This window comes from Gigantopelta aegis, chromosome 6 (assembly GCF_016097555.1).
Source record: "Gigantopelta aegis isolate Gae_Host chromosome 6, Gae_host_genome, whole genome shotgun sequence".
Classification (NCBI taxonomy): domain Eukaryota; kingdom Metazoa; phylum Mollusca; class Gastropoda; order Neomphalida; family Peltospiridae; genus Gigantopelta; species Gigantopelta aegis.
The window spans coordinates 42,964,830-42,985,438 of record NC_054704.1 but is presented as its reverse complement, the minus strand read 5'-3'; the positions used below and the strand labels follow the sequence as shown (position 1 = coordinate 42,985,438).

Here is a 20,609-nt window from a genome sequence, read left to right as displayed (position 1 = left end):
AAACTGATTAAAAATAAAAACCATACATGCACACTAAAATGACATTAATTTCGGATAAAACCCTGGCATGCAAAAGTAATATGGAATAGAATTTTTTTAATTAAGTACCAAAAAGAATGTTTACTCTAAATCAAACAAATTAGTAACAATAAGAACTGTTGTTAATTTTAGACCCAATATTTAAGAAATGTTCTTTTGACAAAACTAAGACTAGTTGGGTTTTAAACCTACCCGTAGAAATTATCAATCATTGTTGACCAACTGAAAAAATTATTAATTATTGTTTTTTATTAGCACAAATGATTGTTGAATAACACTTGATATACAGACAAAGGAATAAGGAAGCAGTCAGACATTTAATTCATCATTCTTGTCTTGTTTCTTGTCCAAACAAGTTTCTTGTGTCTTGTTTAGTGGCTGCTCCACTATAGAACTGATTTTTTTTTTCTTTTTTAATATTAAAAAACAAATCTACATGCAATCCCTACAATTAAGAAAAAGTCCATGTCAAATAGAGCTGGGAGGTATTGAAATTTCAGGTTCGGTATCGGTATCGGTATTTTTGGGGTGACTGACCTCGGTATAGATACGGTATTCGGTATTGAGACAATACCGATACCAATACTGATATCGAGCGGTATTTTTGGTATACTTGGCTTTAAATTCATGCTCAAGTTAAGTCTCACCCACAAATGTCATCTAAATAAAATTAAATTCCATACACAAGGCCCTCATCTCTCTTCTTTTCAGCTATGTTGCCTTCGTCAGATATATTGTTAGTGCTTTACTAAATGGCAGATAACATTTTTCAATACCTAAATTTCGGTATTTAGAAATTTGCTCGGGACGGTAAATCTGTATTAACCTTCTGACTACTGCAGGCGAGATATCTCGCCCGACGTCACGTCAGTCGATATACTGTACACAGTGCATTCCCCAATTCATATTTCCCGCCGTTTTGCACACGACACTCACCGGAAACGGAAATATAATTAAAGAAAAAAGATTTTTTTTCAAAATGGTGGTTTTTGTTTTGATTTTTTCAATTGAAAATACCTTGAAATTTTGAGTTCAAAAAGTGGTTTTCGGCAAGTATTTTCGCGTGACAACAATGGCGGCACGTCGCGGTAATTTTCAGGGATCGATAGCTGATTGTAACAGCTAATTTGATAATAAATTTGATCGTTTTACCAACAACGAAAATTACCAAATATTGCAATATGAATCGTAGTTCGGGTTTAAAAAAAAAAATTGGTCAGAAAACCACTGTTATCGGGAATAATGGACATAAATACTGGACAGCTGGCCACAAATGCCCGTAAGTAAACGCAACTTTTTCGATTTTTTGCCTATTTTTAATCACCATTAGCCGATCTAAAATAATAAAAATTTAAAAAAAAAACCCACGAAAATAATACTTACCGATTCATATATGAACTTTATTTCATGTATTTATGAAACATTTAAGTGAATATATGTGAGTAAAAATTATAAACTTGTACCCACTCAACGTAGTTTTTGTTAAAAATTAATCCAGTAGTCTAAAGGTTAACATGATACTGATCCGAACAGTATATACCGTATACCGCCCAGCTCTAATGGCAAAAACACAGGCCGTTTAAAAAAAAAATGAAGGCAAAAAAGTGACTTGGAGAATTAAAAACTCCATGGCATTACAGATTGCTGTGGGCCATTGCAGGGGTTGACATGTAGGTAATGGGATGGGGGTCGGGTGTGGGGTAACTGTGCTTAATACATAATATCTAGGTATACATGAAGTACATTACAAAAGAAAGAAACATGGAGATAATATAAATATATATAAATTTAGTATATTATAAATCTGCAGCACAAAGATTAACTTTCAGAGATAAAAGTTTGCTTAAACTTTACATCACAATACTTCAGGAAAAAGGTCACAGATAATAATGACACCCAGGTATGTGTTTGTGTGTATTATTCTATACTACTACATTCAACCTTTTTTTTTCCACTGACCTTGCCCTGTTAATTATCAATTAAAACTTTTAAAGTCATACATTAAAAATGGTGACCAAACTATCCACATCTAGAGATCACCAAATTAAATTTTTACACTTTTTTATTATTATTATTTTTTTAATAAAATAAAATAATAATAATTACAATGAGATAGACATGGGTTACGTGTACATGAGAAATAGAAAATGTTGCGGATAATTAAAATTACAGCATCAATCTCTACTGCATTGGAGGTCGAAGGAAGGAAGGGGAAGGAAATGTTTTATTTAATGATGCACTCAACACATTTTATTTTCGGTTATATGGCGTCAGACATATGATTAAGCACCACACAGATATTGAGAGAGGAAACCTGCTGTCGCCACTTCATGGACTAATCTTTTCGATTAGCAGCAAGGGATCTTTTATATACACCATCCCACAGACAGGATAGTACATTCCACGGCCTTTGTTACACCAGTTGTGAAGCACTGGCTGGTACGAGAAATAGCCCAATGGGGTGCATCAAGTGAGTGTTGTACCACTGAGCCACATCCCGCCCCTGCATTTTAAGTCGACTGCCTGGTTCACTGCCATGATTTAGTAATCCATACTTGAGGGTGCATGACACTGTGGGTATGATGTATCAAATTATATTCTATGTATGACATAAACATACATTATACTAATATGTGCACGTATGTCCACAACCACCTGCATCAGAACATATGCGTGTTTTATACCAGGCTGATAAACTATAAAAAATAAAAATAAGTACAGTAACAGTAATATAAATTACATCGATTGTGTAGATACAAGTATACTGAGTCTACTTCCTTATTGACTATCACACCAATGAGCACAATCTGTTTTGAGTATACTGAAAGACAAAAACAAGGCACCTCTGAATTCACCACAATGATGACAATAAAACATATTTCGCACCAGTAGTTAAGAATTCGCAATTGAAAGTTTTGTAAAAGGACTGGCATAGTAAATAATGAGAAAACTGGCCCAGTTGTACCAATTAGCAGCATGGGATCTGTTATAGGTCGCAGAATACCAAATACTTCCCCAATGAGGTCAAAGTTCGAAGGGAACTTAACTTCGAATATTACATCAAATAAGACTATGCATGTCATTGGTGAGATAAGCGACAATACTTGTCATAAAATGTTGTTTCATCTAGCCAATAAAAACTCGTGTACTTTAATCTGAACTAGTGTCGGTGTACTAGCTACTACTGTGCATGAAGCGTATGCAGGGTCCTACTAACATTAGGATGATGATATTTACGCAGAACTACGGTAGTCACACCAACCAGATCCTTGCCATTTAAGGGGAGTCGAGCTCCCTCTGTCACCTCCACCCACCCAAGACCAGTTCATTTTAGCTCTCCTTAGCATGTGAATTTTATTTGATCAATATGGTAATATCTTAAATGGCTTCCCATAATCTAAGTTTTAGGGAGCAATTAATTACTCCCCTAAAAATGTTTTCAAGATGATCAATGTCTAAATAACTCCAGTCTAACACGTGTGCTAAGGGGTCATTCCTTTCCTTTTCTTCTGGCAGATTTATCGCTGCTATGCTATCTCAACCTACAGAGAACTGGAGAGTGGCTAAGTTGGTTATTTATTATAATAATAATAATAATAATAAATTCTTTATTTAGTGAGGGTAACACAGTTAGCAAAAGCTAATCTTCCCTGAGACCCTCAGGTACAAACAATACAGAATTACAATGCATACATTTATGAACAAATAGAAAATACATATATGGCAATAAACATATGTACAAATGATATTATTTTAGAAAATATTTCTTGAGTCTATATTTAAAAACAGCAGTATTTGGCGATGATCGGATAGCTTTAGGCAATTTATTCCAAAGTACTGGTCCAGAGTAACTGAAAGCATGTTTAAATAAAGACATTTTAGGTTTTGGAATTAATAGATTTCTATCCTCTACATTTCGAAGGTTGTAGGGATTGTTTTCTCCAACATATATTAATAAGTTTGAAAGATAGTTTGGGGCTTCATTGTATAGACATTTATAAATTTGTAAACATTTGTGATAGTGGATTCGTGTTTCCATTGTCATCCATTTTAACTGTTTAAATAGTGGGGCAGATGGAGTAATAGGATCTACATCTAATATCATCCTTGCAGTTCTCTTTTGCAGTTTTAGTAAACGTTCTAATCCATCCTGATTACAGTTTCCCCAAATTACACAGCAGTAATCGATGAGTGGTAAAATATACCCATTGTAGAAAAGTTTTCTTGCATCTAAATTTAAATACCTAATGATTTTTGATAACAGATACAGACGTTTAGAGATCAGGGAAGACACATGTTTAACCTGATTTGTCCATTTTAAATTATTATCAACTTTAATTCCTAAAAGTTTTTCGCATTCAGTGTGTTGCAGACGTTCTGAATTTATTATAAGAGAAATATCATTTTGGATTGTAACTTTTTGTCTTGTTCCTATAGTCATATATTTGGTCTTTTTTGTGTTTTAGCTGTGTTGAGGCTAATACTGGCATACAAACTATAATATACTACTCAAAAGAATTTAAGGGTCAAAAATTTATAACCAAATATGTTTCAGAGTGTATTAGATTGATGATGTAAACTACACCAAATTTTTTTTTTTATTGTTCCATATTTACAAAAAAACACAAATAAACGTCACTGTATACAAGAAAGTCACATGACATGCTGTCAAAGTTGAAGGTTGTCAAACATGGATTTTACACATTAGAACATTCGTTTAATAGTGTGTGAATCCACCCCTGGCGCGAATACACTCGACACATCGTTACCTCATGCTGTTGATCAGACGTCTGAAGAACTCTTGGGGAATGGCCTGCCACTCTGCCATAAGAAGTTGACCCAGATCATGAAGGTTGGCCGGAGGGGCATGGTTATCCCGAACTCTCCTGCCTAATTCGTCCCAGGCGTGCTCTATTGGGACCAAGTCAGGCGAATATGCTGGCCAATCCATCCTGGCGATACCTTGTTGTCTGAGAAAGTCCGTTACCACCCTGGCGCGGTGGGGTCTGGCATTGTCATCCTGCAGAACTGCCCCGCCGCCAATCTGCTGAAGGTCTGGGAGAACCAACGGCCGGATAATCTCATTCAGATGGTGGATTCCATTCAGATTGCCATCCACCACATAGAGGGGGGTCCTGTGGTGGATAGAGATGCCGCCCCACACCATGATGCTGCCACCACCGAACCGGTGATGTTGTCTAACGTTAACGTCAGCGAAGTGCTCCCCAGGACGTCTGTAGACACGAACCCGACCGTCGTTGAACTGGAGACTAAACCTGGACTCATCAATGAACATCACTCGACCCCACTGAACACGTTGCCACCGCAGATGAAGCGTGCACCAGTGACGTCTGGCCGTTCTGTGACGTGGTAGGAGTGGTGGTCGAACAGCCTGGCGATGGCAGCGTAGATTATTGGCTCTCAGACGATTGCGTATGGTTTGATCAGACACTCGAGTTCCAGTCGCAGTCTGCAGATTGTCACGTAATCGGCGTGCAGTGGTTGTGCGTTGACATAGAGCCATATTGGTGATGTAGCGGTCCTCTCTATTTGTAGTGCTTCGGGGTCTTCCCGAACGTGGACGATTTCGAACAGAATTCATTGCTTGGTACCGTTGCCACAGTCGGCCAACGACACTCTGACTGACACCAAGTCTCAGAGCAACATTTCTTTGCGTATTGCCATCCTGAAGCCAAGTAATAGCCCTTCCTCGATCTTCGATAGTCAGTTGAAGTCGTACCATTGTCGAATTTGGAGTGTGCACCGTACACGAACGCAAGCTCCAATTATACGGAAATTCAGCATTGGGAACATGGAATACACATGCAAAGCGTGCAAATGAAGCGCTTTGTGAAAAAGCAAGTTATGGGCACTTAGCAGACCTTTCGCTTTCGCCCTAATTTACGTGCAAATGTAAGCATGTTTTCGCCTTTAGAACTAGTCGACAGTGTCAATGACAGTGGATTTTAATTCATTTATGGGTTGCTTAGACCCACTTTCGTCAAAATGGAACAATACCATGCGTGACATTATGGTCTAGCTAATATAATTGACATTCAGAAAATAATGTCGAAAATATCGTCTGACCCTTAAATTCTTTTGAGTAGTATACAATAACTATATATTAAGTATATTGGTCTTACATTCGGTGACGGGTCAATAACTTGGTCAAAACACTAAATTAATTCAATAATCTGTACATTTAAGGAGCCCTTATTCTCTTGCATATCATTAGTTAATGCAAATAGGACTTGCTTACACATTTTCAACCAAAATTCATAAAATACTAACAATGAATTTCTGTCCAGCTTTAAACATTGAACAATATGCACAATTCAAAATTTAATGTATTTTGTGCACATGTGGTTGTTAATTAGTTATGTGTTGTGATGGGGATTATCTTTTGTTTTCCAGTATACATATAGTTGTGACATGCATGTCATGATATATATATATAGCCACTCTGAAGTGATTAGATAAACAGAGACTTTATACCAACTATTGATTACACTGAAGAGCCAGCTGATAACAAATATACTGAACAGTGAAAGCCGATAGGACATCATGCAATAACCTGCAAAATTAACCAAGCTGTAAAAAAAAAACTGAGGACTAGCTGTACGTGGAAATTTCAGAAATCAACGTGTATCTCACAGGTGGACTAATAGTACATCATATTCTAAGTTTAACGTGTAACTCACAGGTAGACTAATAGTACATCATATCCTAAGTTTAACGTGGGAATCACCAAATCCCAAGTTGAAAATGAAGCTGAATTTGCCAAATACATATATATTATACAATAAAATTGTCAAAAAGCAAATTAAAAAACCCCAACAAGCATTCTGAAAGTACTGCTAAAGCAATACATGTCCACTACCAGGCACAACAAATTCGCCAATTGTGAATTTTAAAAACAATTGGCAAATTTTATTTTAATTTGGCAAAAAAATTACATTTAATAATTGATATTTTGTTACAAAATAACTCAGTTTCTTAATTTTTGAAGTTTTATAGATAATTTGGCGAAATTGTTTACTCACCCAGTGCTAGCCCTGCAAAGCATTGTGAAAAAAAGCATGCGGAAAACTATATGTGTGACAGATGGACAGACAGAAGGATAGACATGAAACCTAGAGTCCCCTCTGGTTGTACCAGTAGGGCAATAGGATAATTTAATGTTCAAACAAAGCTTAATGGTTTTTTTTGGGGGGGTTTTATATTTCAGCAATGATATACCAAATTACCAACACTTTATTTATTTTATTTTTTATTTTTTTTCAACACAGCGTATAACTTCAAGTATCCTGGGTTCTTGGCCCCATGAATCAGTTATTTTTATTAGTCTGACTTGACAGTAGGTCCCTAAGGCCCTTCGTTCAAACCTGTATGCCCAGCTGTTCAATCTTTTTTTTAATAACGATACAAATCAACATATCGGCATATAAGCCACTACTTTTTTACTGTGAATTGCAAGGTGCGGTTTATAAAACGGTGCACTTTATTTATGAATTTTATGGTAACCGCCATGCGTATAAACTGCACCTTTTTTTTTCCCATTCACATAATATGGCATACCAAATAACCCAAATGTTGTATACAAGGGCTCTGTGATTTAGGCACGTTTCGAGGAATGGCCTCATTTAAGTATCTAATATATGTGTACTGTTTATTTTAATACATACCCTCCTTGCTTGTATAAATATCCATATCTTTCTGATGCTTTCGGCTGAAAAAATAAATAAGAAACATTTTGACAAAATGTACCTAAATTTTAACAAATTGTGTCAAAAAACAGCTTCAGTTGGCAACTTCTCTTTTCTGTAATTCATCATAAAAATAATAAAATTGGATGCAACATTAATTATTTTGGCACAGCTGAGATGATCAGAAAAAAACAAAAAAAACAAAGTACAATTGTTTGTCTTTTTTTGTCTTGTTTTTTAATCAATGTACAACATTCAGAAATTGCATAAAATTACATAGCAAAGTGATTTTATACTAAATTTGTGACTGTTACCCGGTATATGAGAGAGAGAGAGAGAGAGAGAGAGAGAGAGAGAGAGAGAGAGAGAGAGAGAGAGAGAGAGAGGGAGGGAGGGACGGAGGGGGGGGAGGGAGGGAGGGAGAGAGGGAGGGAGGGGGGGTTGTGTTAGATAATTTTGTGGAACTAACTATGTATCCGGTTAAGGACCACACAGATATTGAGAGAGGAAACCTGCTGTCGCCACTTCATGGGCTACTCTTTTCGATTAGCAGCAAGAGATTTTTTATATGCACCATCCCACAGACAGGGCAGCACATACCACAGCCTTTGATATACCAGTCATGGTGCACTGGCTGGACGAGAAATAGCCCAATGGCCCCACCGACGGGGATCGATCCCAGACCGACTGCGCAGCAAGCAAGCGCTGTACCACTGAGCTATGTCCTGCCCCCTATGTCGTAGGAGGAAACCAGCTCAGTTGACCCATTCTTGGACTGTGTTCTTTCCATTCCCAACCAGTGCCCTACGACTGGTATATTAAAGGTGTCCTGTCTATGGGAAAGAGCATATAAGCAATTAGCTTGCTGCTGATGAAAACAGGGAGTTGGTTTTCTCCAAGATCATAAATGTGTGTAAAAAATTACCAAATGTTTGACATCCAATGGCTGTTGATTAATAAATCAGTGAACTTTGAAGTATTAATGAAATATAAGTGAATATCAAAGGCTGTGGTATGTGCTGTCCTGTCTGAAGAAAGGTGCATATAAACGATGACAATATAAAACAATCCCTTGCTGCTAAAGAGAAAGAGATAGTTGGTTTTCTACACCACTGTGTCAAAAATTACCAAATGTTTGACATCCAATAGCTGATGATTAATAAATCAATGTGCTCTAGTGATGTCATTTAACAAATCAAAGATTTAACTTTCACCTGTGTACTTGTAACAACACTGTCTGTTTAGTAACTAAGATTCTACTACATGTCGATGGACTTGTATGAATTACCAGGAATAATGGCTGCAAGAGTGTGAATAACTTACCTTTGGACTGGACACTATAGGAACAGCCATCCCCATACCAGGGATCATATCAGTATTTTGATACATCTCATCTGAGCTATCACTGCTTTCAACATCTGAAAGGAGTAAGGAAAACAATAAAATTCTACATGCTTGTAAATATACATAGAGATTATCATATGAGCTTCTGTGTTGTACTGATTTTACGAAACAAGTGTCAGGATTATTGTATTACACGAGCGAGAGCGAGGGTAATACATGAATCCTGACACAAGTTTCGTAAAATCAGTATGGCTCACATGCGAGTGTAATAATTTCTTTTATTATCCATATTATTATTGTTGCTTTCTTTATGAATAACAATACCGAACTCAAAATGTTTCAGCCACAACTAAAATGAGACGACGAAATGATGTCATATTTCAAATAAACAGTCTGAGCTAGGACTGGAGAAGCAACGTCATGTTATGACGTTGCTTCCCAAAAATTGTGTCATTACACTTGTTATTACATGTGTGCTTCATATGATTATTATTAACTCAGTTATGTTGAACCAATATTTTCCATATTTTCTCAGTGAGAAATATTCTGCATTGATCTAACGAACAATACTATTGGACAATTTGACGCTTACAAACCAATGACTTTGTCGGTATTAAATATGACGTCATCACGATTTGACAAATACACAAAATGACGTCATGTAGTTTAAAGAGTTTGCCTTTACGGGTCTCTGTTTTTGGTGTTAAATTAATAACAAAATGTCATTTTAATGCAATTCATTATAGATTTGGAAGCAGAATAAAGAGATCTTGTGTGTTTTTTAATTATCTATGAACGTGATTAAATTACAACGTTATAGTAATTCTCAGAAGGGTGCGTAAAGTGGTTTTCATCGTTCCTATACATGTTGGCCTTTGTGCATGTGCGTCGAAAATAAAGGCTTTTAGAGAAAAAATAGCTGAGGTAATAAATAGAATAACAAACTCGGTACCAGTTATTATCAAATTTATGTCCCGAGTGAAATAATTTTCATTTGTCACTCGCTAAAGCTCATGACAACTGAAAATTATTTCACTCGGGACATAAATTTGATAATAACTGGTAACTCGTTTATTATCCTCTATGTAATATATGCATACTATATATGTGTACAGGCAGGGCTCGAACTTAACAACTATTGCTGTCGTTGAGATATAAATTGCTGTGGTTTGGGAGCATCACTGATGGCACTTTTGTGTCGCTGGATAAAAATTACTGCTGTTGAAATATGCAACAAAATAACCTTTTAGTCATATTTATTTCCTGCAAAAGTCACGTTTAAAAAAAATTGGTGTAGGCAAGCTCAAAATTGGTGGGCCATTTCACCCAGATCAATTAAAAAAAAAAAAGTTGTGAGTGACAAATACTTAAGTTCAAGTCCTGATATATACACATATATACTCATCATGATTCCTAATGTGATAATTTTTAACGAAAAACAAGTAATTTTCTGCATTCCCCAGTAACAAAAACTACATATTTTTTGTTTTATTAGCCTTACAAATTTTTTTAAAATAAAAATAATCTTTACAAAATTAAAAGTTAATAAAATATTTTTATATACATGTTTAGGAGCAGGGAAGGGGCATACCAAAAAACTCAGGATGCTTTGTAATCTCATCAAAATGTTGGTAATTGTTAACAACCCTTAAATAAAACCTGTAATGCCAATGCACAGAACGGGCGAGGGAAAGGGTCAATAGAATTGTTTTAATTTGTGTATAACGGTGTATAAGGCGGAGGGGGAGTGTAGTGCTGAAGGCAGATACAGATACATGTACATGCGTATAAACTTATCTTGCATCACTCACTGCATACAATTAGCAAAATATGACTTGATAAATTTTTATATTTTTGGTCAGTGATTAAAAGCACAACTATAATCCGTACCATCCTCCTACAACCCATTTTAATATCGCAAGATAAAGCTGATAACTTAAGGCAGTAACTGGTTATTCTATATGGATCATACATTTTAGGTTTTTTAAGCTGCCTTATCAAGTCTACATGTAATTTCATGTTATTTGCTTGTCATGTCATGTCATAGGGTTTTACGTGCACATTCAGAACAAGCTGTTGTAACGCACGCCTGTCGTGGGCACAAGAGCCGGCCTTGGCTGGCTCCTCTGTCCATGACAGGAAAGGTGAGACAATAACTATTTTAATCATGTTCACAGGTAATTTTCAAAAGAAAAAGTTCTCTTTATTCTGCTAAAAAAATATATAATGAATTAAAATTTTGTTATAAATTTAACACTAAAAGAGTCACGAACACCAACTCTTTAAACTACATGACGTCATTATGCGTATTTGCCAAATCATGATATTATATTTAGTACCGACAAAGTCACTGGTTTGTAAGCATCAAATCGTACAGTAATATTGTATGTTACACCATTGCAGAATATTTTTGCCTAAATTAAAGGGAAATGCCCGATTCTGTGTAACAATGTTTATTCATATTTGCATTATTAGCAACTGCTATGTAGTTTCAAGTTTCAATTCTTTATTCCGTTTTTTTTAGGCCATAGCCCATTTACAGACAACAAAAGGTGACATTTGAAGGACCCGTTGTTCAACAATTCATATAGCAAACTAAATATTATTTAACTGCAATTAGTTTGTATATAGATTTTAGGAAGAATAACAATATTTGTATTTTCTAACAATTATTTTTGGTGTACATTATCTCATATATGTCTACAAATTAACTTATATCCCACTATTATAGTTTTGATTAATATAATTTATTCTCATATTTATTATTTTCCTTTATTACCATACCCCACCCTCACTCACATATACTCTTTATCAACATGTAGTCAGCTTATGTTTGTTGAACAACTGGACCTTTGTGCAGGTGACATTATTCCAAAGTACCCGGTACCACTATATGAACATCATAGCTATAATCTTTATGTATTAACATTACACACCAGATCTGCTATGTAGTACACATTTTACTTCGTGAGTAAAATGATGGTGAAACATTTTCAGGCCATCTCATTATGCCCAAACATCTCCATCATTTTTGCCCGAATATGAAGGTGTTCCCCAGACTGTGGGGGGAGGAAGTTGCTGATCCACAATATCGTACGAGGATGCTAATATTATAACAGTAACTAGTTTCAACTACAAAGTGATGAAGTGAAAGCTATCCCTCGCTTATGTCCTTTTCCAGATCTGCGGGTAACCCATGCAAAAAGCATGGTTTTGCAAACTAGTTTCAACTACAAAGTGATGAAGTGAAAGCTACCCCTCGCTTATGTCCTTTTCCAGATCTGCGGGTAACCCATGCAAAAAGCATGGTTTTGCAAACTAGTTTCAACTACAAAGTGATGAAGTGAAAGCTATCCCTCGCTTATGTCCTTTTCCAGATCTGCGGGTAACCCATGCAAAAAGCATGGTTTTGCAAACAAGGGTAAAACACACACGTGAAATGCACCACAGATGTAGGTCTTGGTCAAGTTTTTCAGCGTTTTACGTAAACCAGTATTAAACCTAGGTTTTGATATAACCCGGTGTTACAAAACCCAGACATATGAAATTAATAATACATTTTAGGTTTTTTAAGCTGCCTTATCAAGTCTACATGTAATTTCATGTTATTTGCTTGTCATGTCATGTCATAGGGTTTTACGTGCACATTCAGAACAAGCTGTTGTAACGCATGCCTGTCGTGGGCACAAGAGCCGGCCTTGGCTGGCTCCTCCGTCCATGGCAGGAAAGGTGGGGGGAAGGGGAGAGGAGGGACCGCCTGCACTATGCTGAGACAATAACTATTATATACTGATAATAAATACATATAGCACTATCAATGCAACAAGTACAATATATAGAGCTGGATGTGTAGGGATATTGACAATGCATACATATGGCTAAGAGGGATTAAAGATTTGCATATGCATATGCTTGTGTACATAAAGAGACAGAAGGGGGTGGGCAAGATTGTTTGCATGTGAGTTTTGTGCGTGGTCTCTAAATTGTATTGTTAAAAGTTACTTAACATTTGAATCAAACAGGGTTAATAAAGTTTATTTTGTTTAACAACACCACTAGAGCACACTGATTTGTTAACCATCAGCTATTGGATGTCAAACATTTGATAATTTAGACATTTAATCTTAGAGAAGAAACCTGCTACATTTTTTCATTAGTAGCAAGGGATCTTTTATATGCACCATCCCATAAACAGAATAGCACATACCACAGCCTTTGATATATCAGTCATGGTGCACTGTCTGGATAAAAAAAATAGTCCAATGGGCCCACCAATGGGAATTGATGCCAGACTGATTGCACATCAAGCAAGCACTTTACCACTGGGCTATGTCCCATCCTCCAATCATGGTTAATGCAAGAATGTAAGTGCTGGTTGATCATTTGTTATAAAATGGTAAAATAAATTTTAAAAAACCCAAAACATTTTCTGCCTATCATTGTTTCTTTGGGTACATTATTATTATCTTGACACAACAAATTTGGTTTCCATAAAGTGCAGTGATGCACCTAGAGGTAACCAAATCACAAAAGAACTGGAATAAGTGTGTTTGAATTGAATTGCTTCTTGTTCAAAGTTGGTGTAACCACAACTGCTTGAAACAACATATACTAAATGTGTACTGATTCATACCACAACTCACTGGGTGTATGGTGTGTCTACATCAGTTTTTTTTAGTTAAGGTTGATTTTAATTTAATATTAAAAATCAATTAATCCCATGCAATCATGAGAGGAAAAAAAACTATACCTTCAATAGTTGAAATATCCACATCAGGGGCAAAAAAATGGTGTAGCTTCTGACAGCACCCATTCTAAAGGCTTTATGTATGCCAAGGTACATGAAGAGTACTCAGTATGGACAATTAAAAAGCACAACTGTGTTTTGTGTTGTAATTTGACTGTGTTGTGTGTTGTAATTTGACTGGTTATGACATATCTGTAATAACAAAATGCCATAAATATCATCAGCGCTAATGGTGTAAGACCTGCTCAGCCAATGAATGACAATAAAAAAGTGTGGACATGGGGGTGATTTACTGCTGTCCTAGCCAGGACACTATACAGTAAAACCTGTCTAAACCAGACCCTGAATAAATGGGAATCCTGTCTAAAGTGACCATGTTTCATTATCCCAAATGTTCTAAATTCTAAAACGCGACCCTTTAAACGTGGTACACTGGATCCTGTCTAAATTGGATAAAAATTAGGTCCTCGACATGATCCAGTTTAGCCAGGTTTCACTGTATATGGAATATACACCAATGGAAAGAAATGAGTGAACACATGGTATTTGAGATAAAAATTAGGGCTTCTAAAATGTTCTAAAAATCCATTTGCCGAGGGATCAGTGTTTTTCAAAATCCACTAGTCATGGTTAAAAATCAACTATTCCTACTTCTGTATCTACCATCCATGTACATTGGTACTGTTAATAACACCAACAAATCTTTTTTGTCTGTCTACCTTGGATTTAAATAAAAGGAAGGAAATGCTTTATTTAATGATGCATTCAACACATTTTATTTACAGTTACAGAGAGGAAACCTGCTGTTCCCGCAATCTTCATGGGCTACTCTTTTCGATTAGCAGCAAGGGATCTTTTATATGCACCATCCCACAGACAGGATAACAAATACCACAGCCTTTGATATGCCAGTCGTAGTTAAAAAATGTTTAGATGATATATATTGATGGTAATTGGATTCTGCATATGAGGTTGGGAAACCAAAATAATTACATTTCTGCTTGTTATTTTTTTTTGGCAGAAAAAAGTTTGTTTTATAGTGGCGATTTTTTGTGGGGTCTTTTATTAGCCGATCATGTTGTTTCTTGTTGATTTGTTATCAGAACAAGTCTAAAAATAACAGACCTGTTCTATATAAATAAAAGTAAAAATATGGCTCATCTCCCCACCACATATCGTTCCTATGGGTCTAAATAAGCATCTAGCCATGGACATTGCCCGATACAAATGTGTCATTTGCCAAGCTTTGGTAATCACAAACTTAAATAATATTAAGAATAAATATTTCTGTGTTGAAGCAGTGCGATGTTGTACGTTTTAAAATGCATATTTAAAGTTTTTTTTGGTGTTTTTTTTCTTTTACCATATCATGCACATGCTTCTACTTGAACTGTTACTAGAACGCCTTGGCGTTTTCCGGGAAAAAGAGTTTCCCATGTCTATTAATAGACCTGAGGACGCCCTATGCATTGTGAATGGCTCTATGACCAACGCATTCTTTAAATTAATGTTTTGGCCTATCCTTCTAAACTGAACAGTGGACGAATCATCTAGTTCCATTGTGTTTATTTAGTGTAAATTGTACCTCTGAAACCACATGGTCCCGTAGGTAGTAGTCATCATTTATCGCAGAATATTACCTTGGACGAGACTCCAGGTTAGTTGTCACTAAGGTACCTTCACTTCAGGTTGTGTTGCATTTTTGACAAATGCCAAGTAAGCAACCAAAGTTAAATGGAAATGTTTATTTTGAAGTAAGTGAAGTACACCTTATTCATTATATTTATCACTAGCTTTGTTATTGTAAAATTATTTAAGTTGCGAATGTGAATGAAATTCTCATAGGCCTTTTCGCAGTGACCGGACAATCGTGAATTTTATTTTTTTGTTGTTAAGTTTTTAATGTGTATTTAAAGCCGCACACCCTAGTTCCATCCAGCGAAAATAAATTATAATTTAGTTAATCTACAAACCTGTAACACACTTAGATCACGTTTTTATCAAATGGAGTGAAAAAGCAGGTTTTATATGGATAAATACCATGGGAATCCCCATGTCCCAATTGCTTGAAATAATTTTGAAAGTTAGTATTCTGATGTCACCGGTAGAAGCACAACAATGCCTACGTCACGACAAATTTCACAGACTTGGGGTGCGTTCGTTTCATCTCTCCTGGACTTGTTCCAACTGTTCTGTCCTGGTTGTATCCCCTCTCCAGATATCGTAAGACTTAGCAAAATTATTGGTTTTAAGGGTTTGTAACGTTTTGTATTGAGACACTTACTTGTCTGAACTTTATTGTTACTGAAAATGTTCACGAACTATGAAGAAAAATCGCACAAATGAACAACAACAAATCGGATGTTTATTGCGCGAACCGTGCACGAGAAAACAAACCGAACCAAAATGATAACGGTCACGTGACATACCAACGTCTGTGACATTAAAAATAGATTGGACCTCGCTTGCTTAACATTTTTTTCTCGACAACACGTTTTTTCTCGAAAACACATCAGGATTACCAAAAAGCACTTCAGGTGAATGGAAATGTGTATTCTAAATAATAAAATGTAAGTAAAGTGCAATTTTATTTGTGAAAAATGGGGTTTAATAGCGAAAAACATCGCCGTAATGGTTAACAAATAAACGTAACTAGGGTGTGTCCCTTTAACAAAATATATTTTTCGGCTTTGATTCGTGGAAAGATATCAACTGTATTTCATTTTCAAATTTGCAAAAATCCGACAAAACGCCAAATTGTCTGATGATGAAAACGCACACCCACCTTCCAAGCTAAGTGTTTTTAAATTGCATCACTTTATCCACATTTGGATACCTCAATCCCCCTGTAAACTGGATACCCATGTATCGAAATTACTTGGGTCCAATTTGGCCCATGGGTTTAGCGTACTGTTTTGAGGAGATTCACTGCATCATGTAAACTTGTATGTACTAGTGTATGTAACAGTACATGATTAATAAATGACAACAGTAACATTATTTTAACATTTGGTGACACGCACATTTTCATTTATGACAGGTGATTTCGACAAGCAACGGCAAACAATTATTTCCAGGCATTCAACTAAAAGTGAAAGTTGAAAACCAGTGACGTGTTCTGAAGGGAATGTGCTCGAGAACAATTTGACTGTTTTTTATTGAATCCTAAACAAAAACACTAAAATTTTATGACTTTTTTTTTTTTTTACACTGAAATTATCTTGACTGTAAAAAATTCTACAATTTGTTGTAGTCACCTGAGTCATGAAATTACATGCAATCTGAAGTGAAGAATGAATGAAGAATGAATGAATGTTTAACGACACCCCAGCATGAAAAATACATCGGCTATTGGGTGTCAAACTATGGTAATACAAACAAATAAAGTGATGATCAACACCAATACAAAAATTCAAGATTTAACTAAAAACACAGTGTAAAGAACTGTGAAAAAACACAAATATCACAGACAGATACTGACTGTTACGCAAAACTTCAATTTTGTGCTGTATTGGCCATTCTCAAAGAGAATGTTACACCCCTACGCCACGGTGAGGTTACAGCATGCGCAGGGGCTGAAGTGAAGAGTAACAAGCGAATTGGTTTAAAAAGAAAAGCCCAGGGTTTTAACTTTTCCTTCTGCATCCACTTCCTGTCCTACATAGATGGACAAGTGAATTTTTCTTCTTATTTCTATCACTGATAATATGGGACTGAATGTCCCTTATTCCAATCAGTATATGACTGTGTTAATTAAAACAAAATCCCTGTAATAATAGTAATATTGTTATTATTATTAATATACTGAACTCCATTGAAAATGCATACCAGAATACATCCAGTTATACGAAGTCAGTTAACTTTAGAATTTATTCACTTATAACCTTATGAACTATAAATCTGACTGATGCATTTTCAATAGAATTCAGTATATATTATTAATAAAAAAAAATAAAAATAATAATAAATGAGGTAGGGGAAAGGCATTGTGCTACAAATTATGAATATCTTCAATTAAAAGGTGACACCACAATACAAGTGCCGCATAGCCATGGGAATAGCTGATTGTGACAAGACATTACAATTTCATTGGTTGCTACGCATTTGGCTATTATTGTATGAGGCATTTGCATTGTGTGGCACCACCTTAACTTTAAAAAACCAAACAGAGTAAATGTCAGTTCTCACCAGTACGTAGAGAAGATGAACTGCTGACAGATGATGTTCGAGAAAAATTCATGTTTGTAAAACCAACCAGAGACATAGAACTGCCTACTTCAGACATGGCTGTGTGAAAAACCATGGGTTACTCCAGAATGAAACACAAGCCCCGTGAATACGACGGTGTTAGCGTACAGTAAATCCACACATTGTTTTCAGCGATAATGGTTATTTTCAGGAAATCAGTCCTACATCTCAAGCTTCACAAATATATGCACCAATGATTTTTGTTTATAAATGAGAAGTTATTATTATAATATGGCTGTGGATCTTTGTTTCAAGGTGATACGTTTTTAATTAATGTTTGCTGGCAAAGTAGATGACAGATGTAATGAGGCAGGATTTTACATACATGTGTAAAAGCATTTAATGAAATTAACTCTTTAGTGTGTACATGTGCAATTTCAAGTGGTGTCAGTATCAGCAGAACTATTTTTTAGTATTTATATTTTCTATCAAAATCAGTTACAATTTACTAGGACAGCCACTACATGTATATATATGCTTGTGTAATAACATTCAGTGGTATTTAGGTTGTATTAAGGTATTTTGTTGAACAATCCAAATCCAATACACGTACTCCATGGTAATATCCATGACATCGAACAAGTTTATTTCAAGGTGTCCTCACTTTAAAAGAAAAATCTCATCAAATATTAAACTTTTGTATTCCAAGAATATTCCAAAACTGTAACAACTTTCAAGGTATCATCATAAAGCAAAAACACATCTGTGTAAGTTTGTAACTCCAAAAGTTGAAAGTTCATCAAATTTCTTATTGAATGCTCTTCACCACAAAAATCCATGAAAAGGGTTACAAGTTGGAGTAATAATAATAAGCCATAATTGAACAATCACCAGCCTTGAAGAATACAGGTACCAGAAGCACACAGGTGAATGTCCCAGTATGGGGTATTGTTGTGTACCACCACTCAACCTCTTGTTTTTATCGATACTTCCTTGTTATCAAATGACACTCAGGCTGTTCAAGTCATGATTTAAAAACTATCCCACCAAACTGTATACAACTACACACGTCTCCTCTTTATTCATGCAACCATATACACACTAGTCCTTGCCTTCTAACACTGGTTGCAGTGATTAAACATAAAAAGATGCAAAATCACAAACAGGAAGGTCGCATTCCTAGTGACCTCAGTATATTATATATATATCTGCTGGGATAAGGTACGCGATCATGTGATATCTATTGCAGCTACATATCAATATCCATTATCAGGTGTATAGTTACATCAAGCATTATATAAGTATACCATTACACCAGCTATTGCTTTTACTGACATGGTGTCCTGGGTGTCTTTTTTTTTTTTTTTTAGTAATAAAGCATACAATATCATGAATGTTAAGTGAAATTGGTACAGTATTCAGCCGTCCATTTACATTTATTGAATAACAGATTAAACTGCTATTGACACTGAAAGCCAACAGATAGTGAATCTATACAGTCACAAGTCCATCGATACTAATACAGTTAACTCCCTACAAACCGGACACCCATGGGTAAAAAGTAAAAATTCCAGTTTGTGATGGGTATATGGTCAAGAGAGATTCTGCTTTGTACCAATATATTTTTAATATTTTTTTTGAAAAATGCCTGCATGGTTTTGACAGAATTCCAGTTTACTGATGTTTCCGATTTTGAGGTGTTTCACAGTGAAACCCCTTTAAACCAGACATCCACGGGATCAATTAAAAAAAGTCTGGTTTTAAAAGGTATCTTGTTTATGGAGGTTCTGTTCTGTACTGATATTTAAAAAGACGACACTTGTTTTGTTTAACAACACCACTAGAGCAATTGATTGGCTATTGGATGTCAAACATTTGGTTATTTTGATATAGTCTCAGAGAGGAAACCCGCTACCTTTTTCCATTAGTAGCACGGCCTTTGATATACCAGTCGTGGTACACTGGCTGGAATGAGAAATAGCCCAATAATATTTAAAAAGGGACTGTGTAAAACATCCAGTTTTGAGAGAATTCTGGTCCGGTTTTGAGAGGTTTCACTGTATATACCGTGTATGCAAGTATGGTTAAACCTGTGTTATTATCATTAAAGATGGAACAAAAAATATCAAATCTCATGCATACCTTGTCCATAGCTAATTATGTTGTAAATTTATTTTAAAAAATGGCTATATAACATTTAGTATTTAGCTAATACAATTTTCTTTCTTTTTTCCATCGGCTTTTTTGGGGTTTTTTTTCAAGAAAAGACTTTGCATATCTGAAAATTGGCTAAACAAAACTCCTTCCAGTGTGCATGAGCCATGATCCCCGTGCTTATGAAACTTTTAAAGTCTATACTCAAGTCTTTAGTAACATCTTCAGACTAAGGTTACGACAATGCCATGCCATCAAAGATTTCAATTTAGATTCTAAAGTTTTATATCCTTGAGCTCTAAATTTAGTAGGCCTCTTTTGGGAACTGGTTTACATACGTAGGTTAATTTATTCTACACGTCAGGCAATTTAGCAGAACAGTCATGTGGGCTATTAAGGAAGGTGGTTGTTTGATAGAGGTGGCCATTTTG

General features: G+C 35.6%; 1 protein-coding gene across 5 annotated transcripts in view; it reads right to left on the bottom strand.

Moving 5' to 3' along the window:
• Positions 1-20,609, bottom strand: part of LOC121374327 (arf-GAP with Rho-GAP domain, ANK repeat and PH domain-containing protein 2-like) — a 123,237-nt gene that overhangs the window by 67,453 nt on the left and 35,175 nt on the right. For 4 of the 5 annotated variants that reach the window (XM_041501390.1, XM_041501389.1, XM_041501392.1 and 1 more), the window contains exons 3-4: positions 9,069-9,163; positions 7,725-7,768 (exon numbers count right to left, since the gene is read on the bottom strand). In XM_041501390.1, coding sequence (XP_041357324.1) covers positions 7,725-7,768; positions 9,069-9,163 — 139 coding nt within the window. Of the gene's footprint in view, positions 1-7,724; positions 7,769-9,068; positions 9,164-18,024; positions 18,131-20,609 lie in introns of those variants that run through there. The other variant, XM_041501393.1, reaches the window with a different exon arrangement.